The 10,064-nt window shown below is 52.6% G+C and overlaps 1 protein-coding gene across 1 annotated transcript in view; it reads right to left on the bottom strand.

The window, feature by feature from the left end:
* Window positions 1-1,651: 1,651 nt before the first annotated feature.
* The window catches only part of NOL11 (nucleolar protein 11), a 20,532-nt gene continuing 12,119 nt past the window's right edge, over window positions 1,652-10,064 (bottom strand). The window contains exons 9-18 of the mRNA XM_004707281.2: window positions 8,172-8,295; window positions 7,660-7,748; window positions 7,135-7,209; window positions 6,384-6,568; window positions 6,173-6,298; window positions 5,793-6,023; window positions 5,324-5,402; window positions 4,891-4,983; window positions 2,102-2,209; window positions 1,652-2,017 (exon numbers count right to left, since the gene is read on the bottom strand). Coding sequence (XP_004707338.1) covers window positions 1,901-2,017; window positions 2,102-2,209; window positions 4,891-4,983; window positions 5,324-5,402; window positions 5,793-6,023; window positions 6,173-6,298; window positions 6,384-6,568; window positions 7,135-7,209; window positions 7,660-7,748; window positions 8,172-8,295 — 1,227 coding nt within the window. The 3' untranslated portion in view covers window positions 1,652-1,900. The remainder of the gene's footprint in view (window positions 2,018-2,101; window positions 2,210-4,890; window positions 4,984-5,323; window positions 5,403-5,792; window positions 6,024-6,172; window positions 6,299-6,383; window positions 6,569-7,134; window positions 7,210-7,659; window positions 7,749-8,171; window positions 8,296-10,064) is intronic.

Raw genomic sequence — 10,064 nt, forward strand, 5'->3', positions numbered from 1 at the left:
AGGCTGACTAGAGAAACCAATCCAGAGACACTCATATATGTGTGACAGAACTTTTTATCAATTAGTGATGATATATCAATAAAACATCCCAGCCCGATTTAGTCAAATTCATTTCTGATAATAGCCCATGAATTCCATTTCAGACTCATGCAGCACATGCAATGCCGAATGCAGGAAGATCACAGGCCAGTGGGTGGAAAGTCTTGTGGATCCAGTGGAGCTGGAAGCATCACTGGCTCTGGCTGCCATCAGTGTGGCTCCACGTGGTTGTCAACAGGAAGAAGCAGGGAGAAAGTGGGTCTGGCCCCCAGGGAGCTATTTATCTGTCCCACCTCCAAATGAGGTCATCAAGCTGCAACCTGATAAGATAGGTTAAACTCCACCTCTTCACTCTCAATAGCCTCAAGTGGACAATAAGATATATGTATTGAATCCCAACTAATAATAATAAAAACCAGAAAACCACGGTGAGATTGTGATCTTCATTACGGCTTCTTCTAAATAAAATCACAAATAGTTCATGAAGTATGTATGAGGAATTCTCTCGTCATCCTCGCCTCCAAGGACCACTCTGGCTGTACTTCTTCCAGAACAGACTGGTTTGTCCTCTTGGCAGTCCATATACTTTCAATATTCACCAGTACAAACGTTTAAAGTTTAGAAACTCACCGTTTTATGTCTGATGCCTACTATAACTCTTAAGGCGTTCAGCAAAAAAAGATGAAAAGAAGCTCAACTGGGGCTGAGCCCAAGGCTCCGTTCTATGGAGTGTGACCGTGAGGGTCCTGCTGTCTGCTACTTCTCTCCCGTCTGAGGAGATGCTGTGTGATCGGATGTTGCTAGGTGCCGTCCTGTCCGCTAGGCTCCCACTCAGAGGGCGGAGCCTGCGTACAACAGAATGAAACACCATCCTCACAATCGTTCTTGTGTTTGCGTCCATTGTTGGAGCCACTGTGTCCATCCATCCTGTCGAGGGCCCTCTCTGTTGCTGCCATTAGATTAACGCAAGCAATGGTTCTGTAAACGACACCCACACTTACATAGACGTGCTAGAGCCGATAGGATTTCAAGCAGACACACTAATCCTTCCTGTTAAAATGGGCTTCCAAATGACTGTTGACTTTCACTCCTAGCTCAGAAGGTTTCAAGTTACTCTGGGGGGAATTTAATACTTAAATATCACTTAAAACTTAATTGCTACCTGAAGAGGTGATTTTACAATGTAAAATAATGAGTTTTTAAATCTCCAAAAAAACAAAAACTTTTATTTTACATAAAACCTTTCCATTTGTCAGAAACTGGAAGGAACCATCAGTTACCCTGTAACTGTTTCCACTACCTGAAAACCCGGGAAAGCTGGAGCCACTGCAAGGCAGACAGCTGTCAGAGCAGGAAGCTGCTGGCACTGCCAGGGAAGCGATGGAAGGTGGGACTTCTGCATATCAGGGGGCTTGTCCAGAGCTGGGAAAAGCAAGCTGCCTTGTGGTCACCAACCTTGGCATTCTGAGAGAGAGACTTCTCACTCTGGACGCTCAGAGGAAAGTAGAAGCAGGTAAGAGGTCTGGGAAACGGGGCAGAGCGAGTGCCCCAGCAATGCTCCCCCAGCCCTGGTGGGACAGCTCTGACCGAAAAACTTACTTTCTCCCTAGAATATGGCTTCAGCGGCAGTGATTTTATTAAAAGAATAATTCCACACATATAAGACATCTATACACAAATAAGTACTTAAAACCAATTCAGTTACAGATGTTAAAAAAAGGGTGTGAGTGTGTGGGCTGGAATTCCTGCGAGCAGCCACACACTGGGACGGGCTCCCCTGGAGTGTGCAGACCCCCGATGGGTGGCAGTTGGCACAGTCCCGTGGCTCGAGGCGGGCAGGAGGAGGAGGAGGCGCAGAGCCTCAGAAGAGCTCCAGCACTTCGATGGAATACAGTTCTGTCCGAGTCTTCTCTTGATTGAGTTTCTGCAGCTCCTGAAAACTTACTTGGATCTTGTTGAGTTCAGAGTAGACGCTGATCTGGAGGAAGAAATAGTTGTGAGCGAACCCGGACTCGCCTGGGCGCACAGAAGGCAGCGCAGCACGCAGCGGCCAGCGGCGTACCTGGGCTTTCACAAACTTGTACAGACTGGTGAGCAGCTGCTTTGCTTCTGGAACCATCACCACAACTGTGAAGTTCGCATCCAGCAGCAGGCAGGTCCAGTCCATGATCTGTAGACAGACAGATGCTCAAGCTCACGACGAAGGCCCTAACTACGCCCACAATTGTACGAACAGAGGCGCTCCTACAGGCCCGGCTCCCTGCAGCTAGAGACGGCTGGAACTTCTGAGGAATACGAAAGGGCTCCATCCTGCTTCTAGATGGTTCTTCAGCAGACATAAGCAGATCCTGAACTTTGACAAGACTCACCGGTGATGGACCCACCGCCAGGCTGGGACCCCCAGGGAGCATCAGTGCCTGCATTTCATTTCTCTAAAATGGGTTTTGATAATTACTTGCACATGTGAAAAGAGACACCCCTCACCCCCTATTTTCCTGGTCACCCCCATATGCCACAAGAAGAAAATGCTGTGAATCATAGGCGAGGTTGCCTCAAACTAAAGTGAAGTTACTCTTTATAACGGTATCTTCGGCAGCCCTACGTCTTTGAATAAAGTAGTTAAAGTGCAAATATCACTGCCATGAAAAAATGGCTAATTTTTTTGGGAGGGAGAAACAGGTAAAATTCCCTACTCCAAAAAAAAAAAAAAAAAGAAAAAATCCTGGATGAATCCAACGGTGAGAAACCCAAACAGCAGCTTTGCAGGACCTGAAGCAGGAGTGGGCGTCTTCTCATCGGACAGGCGGGCGAGGGCTCGAAGCACCACAGAACCCAAAGCGGCCTGTTGGGTCAGTTCTGACAGCAGCAAAGCTGCGAGCGTGTGTGTGGCACAGGCGTAACCGAGCACAAGGCCCGAGGCAGGCAGCCCCGGCAGCATTTCCCGATGCACACGAACCACGGTTACGTGCCTCTCAGGCGACTGTGGTGATGACAGCACGGCGCTCCTGAATGTATCAGTGAGACTGTTTTCACAAAGGTGAGATACGAAGAACTTTATAGAAGCGAAATACACAGAGAGGAAGCACAATAAAAAATAAAAAGCTCCCAGGCTCCGACTTGGTCAGAGACCACAAAAGAACTCTAACTGGCCAAACTAGGCAGCCTGCTTCGTCCATATCACAGAGAGATGCCAATGAACGTCTGGTGCCCACCTGAGAGGCAGAGGTGGACAACACAGGAACACCTGTGTTCCTGCACTAGGCTTTACTGAACTGCAAAAAGTAACATTTTTTTATAAACAAATGTCCCGCAATGTGTCGTTGAGCATGCCTGTCAACACCACGTTTCTCACTTCCCATCCATGTGTCACACACTGTGGTCATGCTCACAATGTTTCCAACTTCTCAATCACGCACATTTCACAGTCTGACCCAAACCAAGACCGCTCACCGGTTCAGACCCATAGTACCCTACTGGCCAGAGAAGAACTGCTCCATGGGCCTTTGGAGGTTGTCAATCTTTTATGGGAGTAGACAGCCTCATCTTTCTCCAGTGAGGCATCCTGGAAAGTTTGAACCACTAACTTTGTGGTTTACAGCCCAACGCTTAACTCACTATGCCACCGGGGTTCCTTCAGCAAACAAAACTTTCACTACCTGTGTGTCGGAGGTCTCTCTGTACCAGGCGTCAGAAAGGAGGTACAGGAGAAAGGAGGTACACTGTGGGTGGGGGCAGCGCCTGTCACCAGATCCCTGCTGAAAGGCATTGTCTGAAATCACACTGCCAGCATCCTCCCTCCCTCTCGTCCCGCCATTTCACTTCTGGGCGTTTACCTAGCAGAAGCTCTTGTCTCTGTGCAAGGGACACTGGCTACAGGCTGCTTGACAAGAGCACACCGTCATGCAAGCGACCGATGAACCTCAAGATCAATGGGCCAGATGAGATACTGCCAAGGGTTCACAACAGTCGTAGGCAGACAGATGGATGTGAACCAGCCCCCCAAACATCTCTCTCTCTCTCTCTCTCTCACACACACACACACACACACACACACAATTTGTGGCGGACAAAAAGGAAGGTAAGTCTGCAGACAAAAAGAAAGCCCTACTGCGGTGTGTGTAGGGGTGGGGGGGTGGGGGGTGGGGCCCGCAAGCGAAGCCGGCTCCCTCTGGCTCCACACCCTGTGTTATTGATGGACCGCTTGTTCAACGAGAAACTTAGCATTTGTTAAACCTACATTTTTAAAATAAAAAAGTCAAACTGAGTGTCTGACATAAACGAGAATAATACATCCCTAAATGGCTATCAATTATTTTTTAATGCTTCCTATTGCTCCTCAAAGAGTACTGCATGGAAACAGGGCTGACCCCGAGGTTCCTGAGAGCACGACTTTGCTATTGTCATGCTCTTCTCCAGAGGTTCTCCGAGGGGCCCTGTCTTCTCCCAGCACAGCCCCGGTGCTGCTTGCAGACACCGAGGGAGGCAGCAGTTGGAGGCGCTGGTTCACCGTGCTGTGGCCAGGCAGGAGAGCACCCGAGCGAGCACACAGTGACTCTGCGCGGGGCTGCACGAGTTCTGGGGAATTCACTTTGGGAGGGCATTCTGAACATGGCTCGGAAAGTACCAACGATTTCTTACAGAACTTCCCAATATCAGTCATCTTTGTGTGGTATCTACCCCAAGGACAGTGTTGTCACTGGACTTTTGATTCATACTCTTAAAATCGTCATCAGTGATAATATACTTAGTAATTTTCATTAAAGATTATATTTTACTGCAATAAACGTTGAGGCACCTCATACAGCCTTTTAAATGGCTGTTCTCCCCAGGGCAGTTAACAGAGGGCCGTACCTGGTTCAGGCTGGGAGGGTGGGTGCCAGGCAGAGTCAGAGCGGCGTTCTCACTGCACTTCAGATACAGGAAGTACAAATACCGGAGAAAGAGCTAGGAGGGGAGAGGGGGACAGTGTATCACCGTGATGAAAACCACAGCCAGCAGACTGCCCCCTGAATCATCAAACACAGTGCCCAAGATCTGGGGCCAGAAGCATGGAGCGCCCTGTCCCAGGTGAGGCCTCATGGGTGAGGAGTCAGCCAGGGAGCCGCCTCCCCTTTGCAGCGCTTACTCATCTGTAAGGGAGATGGCTTCTCCTGGCCCCCCTGCATGTCCCTGTTCTCCTGACCCAATCTTCACCCCACGGCTGAGCACCCTCTTCTTCCTGGCAATGAGCGCAGCGCCCTCCAGGGCAGACCCAAGAGCGGGCGGGCTCTGCAAGGCCACTTACTGTGACGTGCTGTGCGGGGATGTCCTTCAGGTGGGGCAGAAGGCAGGCCTCGCTGTACGCCGAGTGAAGAACTGAGTTCCTGCTTAGGACTGAAGGAAGCTCCACTGCTTTAGAAATACAGGCCAGACCATGGGGATGCTGGGAGTGGGTGCCCTTCCTAACTCTATACACGTGAGTTCCCCAGAAGGACGGGATCACTCAGCAAACTCCTAACCAAGAAGCAACACACCTGGAGCTCCTCCCTACTCTCGGGCCGCACGGACGCGTGGACGTTCGCTCTTGGGCAGCTTCTTAAAGCTGCAGGCAGGTTTCCGGGAGCAGGGACTGAGCTCCACTTCAAGCAGAAATGGGAAAAAAAGTTGAAAAGGTAACAAAAGAAAAACACTAAAATGATCTACCTTGTTGGCTCTATCTGCCCGTGACTATGTCCAGAGGTGCCGAGTGGGAAGCACCTGGTCCCAAAGGATACAGCAGAGCCGCTCTCTTTGGCGTCACCGGGCTCGAGCTGGCCTCCTCGTTGCTGCCCAGAGGCCTCCCTTGCAGCCCTCTGTCACAGTCGCTGCACTGGTCCCCCGCAGCCTGGACACCGTTTTCCAGAATTTCCTTCTGCATCTCCATTGGCTCCTCCTGCCCAGCATCGCCGCAGTGGAAAACCGACTCTGTGCTGACGTCCGTTTCCTGGAGCCTGTCATCCCCGATGCTAGATGCCCCGTGGAAGCAAAGGATTCTCATCACAGCTTGACCTCGCTCGGGAGGGAAGAACCCATCACGCTCACAGCACACCCAGGGCCAGAAAGCCCAGGGTGCAGCTGCTGAACACGCAGCGAAGGCCAAGGGCGTCCAACCGACCTGAGGAAAAGCTGTAAGCAGGCGCAGGTGGTCCTCTCAGGGATGTCGGGGAAGTGCTGCAGACAGAGCTGCAAGAGCTGCACGTCCGCCTTCTCCACGGCCAGGTCCATCAGGCCGGGGCACAAGCTAAGACACAGAACGGACCTCGGTTTGCGTGGCCGGAAAGCTGCAGCGCAGACCATTCAGCAGTCCCACCAACACGAGGCCCGACCTGTGAGACAGCACGTGCGTCTGGACCAGCTGCGTCAGGCAGCCCCGGGGGTAAAAGGATGGCTCCGCTTGGCACCTTCCCAGGAGGCCCGCCGCGATGTCCCCAACAGCAGTGTGGAAGTCCGGGCTCTGCTTGGCAGCCAGAAACTTACGCAGCTCGACCTCAATGTGCTTCTCGGTGCCATTCTGTAAGGACGGGAGTAAGAGTGCGGCCTGGCACGGTTTTAAATGTCACTGATTTCTAAGTCCTAGCTCTACGTGGCTCAATTCACTCAGGTCTCGCGTACCTTCTTGTGAAACTGGAGGTTTTGCTTCAGAAAAAAACACACCGGAAAGGGAAAAGCGATCCAAAGGGCTACGCATCACAGTCCCCAGGAGACGAAATCGCAAACCCGCCCAGTGCTCCTCTGTATCACAGTGTGAGTTCCCCCAGCATCGCAGGACCAACCCCGCCCGCAACTCTCAGCTAAAGTGGGGCTGGCAGACTCACAGGGGCCCCACAGAGGCAGAGCAGAACTGCTCCATCTGGTGTCCGGGCTGCCCTTCTTCATGACAGCACACAGCCGGGTCTGTCTCTCATGGTGCGCCAAGTGCTTAACCCACTGTGCCACCAGGGCGCCCGGCAACTCTGAGATATTCCTCAATTGTTAGCTACCGCTCCCAAAAGGATCACGAAAATAAGACACAGAAAGAGGGCGGGATTTCTTTGAACCGGGTGGGTTGAATTTTCCTTTCTTGTGTTGCTTGCTCACCTTTATGGTTAATAAAAGCTGTCTGGATGCTGAAACAGCAGGCTGCGAACTCACTGCCACGTTTTTCGTTCGTAACTGAAATGAAACACAGGGCTCACGAGCTCCAGTCAGCACAAGACGGGCTAACCACGCAGAGGAACGCGAAACAACCGAAAAGGACTCTCAGAGCTTCTTAATAGCACATCCTTCCTTCCTGACACGTGGGCACACTTCAGCTTTCAAACTAACTCCTTAATACTCCTGAGGTTTCTCTTTTTAAGCACAAGCTAAAATCTCCATCTAGAAAGCTATGACTGCTAATCGTTCACTTTCACAACTAACACTTTTATAAAATACATACACACCCGGCCCAAAGGACTACATGTGGTTTTAGACGAAGGCTGAGTCAATTAGACTCCAGCTCGCACTTTCCTGCCGTCAAGAACTGGGCGAGTTTTGCAAACAGGAATCCCTCACACGACTCCACATCTTCCCGGTTTTCAGCAGCTGCGCTAAGGTGTCTAGGCTGCCGCTCCTGCCACTTACAGTTCTCTTGGGCGGCTCTGGCTTCTGGGATTCAAGTCCACAGTCCTGAGATGTTTCCCAGTTTACGAAATGGGACATTGCAGGAATGCCTAGGAAAATACCAAACGCACAATTTCTGGAATGTTTTGGTTGACTGACAACCAAACCTACCGCTTGTGCACAGTCCAAGAGAGGCCTGCAGGTCCCCGGAACTCCACAGTCCCGAGCTCAGAGCAGCAAATCCCAAGACAGGAAAGGGCACAGCAGGAGCACAGCACTGCTCCAACGCGCGCGGGGCAGCGGCGGCTCTCTCACTGCCCCTGCTGGCTTCCTTAAAGGGCAGCCCCTCAGATGCCAGCTCGCACTATGAACTGCTCACAGGATAGCTTCTCGGGTCGAGGGAGTTTCCATCAACTGGGGCCAATTCCATAATTAAGAACAGGCTCTGTAAATCGAGTGGGAATCTATACCCCAAACCGAGAACTCATAAAGCGCTTTGCTCCCAGGAAGCCATGTAAGTAAGAAGCGCCTACCTGGCTCGACACTGTGTTTGAGTTTCCCCAGGGCCCCTGCTAAGGAAGAGGCCTCGCACTTATAAGGAATCACAGTGAGGAACCGGCCGTGCAGCATGAACAAATGTTCTCCGTAGTACCAGAGCTGCAAAGGAAAAGAAAAGTTATTACAAACCTAGGCAATTTCCCTTCTTGCTAAAGACCTGATTTCAGCAAAACAGTGTGAGCTATCTTGGTATAGAACAAGGAACGGCTAACATGCAGCAGAGGGGGCCTGGTGGCTTAGTGGTTACGAATTATGGTTGCTAACTTCAAGGTCAGCAGTTTGAAACCACCAGCTGCTATGCAAAGAGCGACAGTCTCAGCAGCCCACAGGGGCATTTCTGCCCTGTCCTATTGGGTCGTCCCGCTCGGACGGTGAGAAGTGAAGCTTCATCCCAGAGGTCACTCATAGGGCAATGCTTTGATGGGCGGATCTGTGTGCTTCTGAATGAAGTTTACCTTAAAAAACTAACCATTTTACTGCGATGAGACAGGCCCTGGGTTATGAACACCATGTCCCAATCGCCCATTCTTCTCCTCCCCACTGATGGACACAATGCGCAAATCACCTCCAAACTGGAGCTGACAGCCTCATCCCGAGCAGCCGGGTCACCTGGACTCAATCCAATGCTTCCCAAGAGGTGACACAGAAGTGAGCAGGGGTTCTGGATGCCCTTCCTGCTGAGCTGGGGCGGAATCTGGCTCTGGCGCCCCCAGAATCTGCTCCACCCATTGCCAACATGTGACTGTGCCACACCTCTCTGAGCCCTTCCCTGTGTGAGGACCCTGATGAGGAAACCCGTCCATCCGTCCGGTGCAGGGTGGGACCCAGCATCGGACAAGAAGCCTGGGGGATGGGCTCAGCGCTGCAAGCAGGTCTTGAGCAGAACAGCCTGTTAACAGTGTGGGTGGCAGGGTCCTTCCTCCACAACAGCCCTTAACCGCCTTGTTACCAGGCGAGTCGAGGACGGTCAATGGCTCCCAGAGCACCTTCCCAGAGGTGAACTGCTTCTGTTGGGGTCTTTTCTCCCCTTGGGGGCTGCCGTGCTCGGGGGCCAGCAGCAAGTACCCCGGCTGTCCTCTCCCCGGAAGCTTAGTTCAAGACACCCCGCTCACCCTCTCCAGGGTTTTGGTCCTGCACCCACAGGCAGGAGCGGCCCCATCTACAGGCCCTGCCCCAGACGCGCCTGAAGCACAAGTGTGCTCTCCTGCCCCATGGAGCTGGCCCTCCCCTCCCTTCTGAAACCTTCCTCCTTCCTCACCGGTGTGGAGCCACATGCAGGGAGTCTCAGCCCCAGGGACTTGATACACTTGACAAACGCCCTCCCTAGCTTGTCTCTAAACTGGAGGCAGGACCGTTGGCTGTGGGTTAGGAAGGGCCACAACCCGGCTCTGGGCACCACACCACCAGCTCCTGTGCTTGGGCCGCTCATCCACCTCGTATCCGGGGTTCTTCTGACGAGGGTGCAAAGGCTGGAAGGCTGCGACAATGTCCTCATCCACAGCACGCCCTCTCAGCGTGCACGCGCCAGTGGGAGGGCATGAGAGTCTGAACGCAGCCTGGCAGTCAGCCTCGCTGGGAGGAAATCTCTCAGATCATTGGCTGGAAGCGCGGGCACCTGGGGCCGGGCACGCAGAGTGGCCGCTGTGTGGGAGCTGGGGAGTCACCAGCCTCCAGTGCCTGGAGCCCTAGCTCAGCCCGGCCACAAATACCTCTCGCTCCCACAGGGAAACATTCCTGCTTTTAGCACTTGGTCCTCCGTCCCGCAGAGCTCTCACCAACGTCACGACCAACCCTTCGAACCTGCGCCACCCCCCTTTCTGCCTGCGACCACAACAGTCAGGGCAAGACTTGCTGCTGCAGCTGCCCCC

This window comes from Echinops telfairi, unplaced genomic scaffold, assembly GCF_000313985.2.
Source record: "Echinops telfairi isolate 266 unplaced genomic scaffold, ASM31398v2 ScPeMD7_7458;HRSCAF=8496, whole genome shotgun sequence".
Classification (NCBI taxonomy): Eukaryota; Metazoa; Chordata; class Mammalia; order Afrosoricida; family Tenrecidae; genus Echinops; species Echinops telfairi.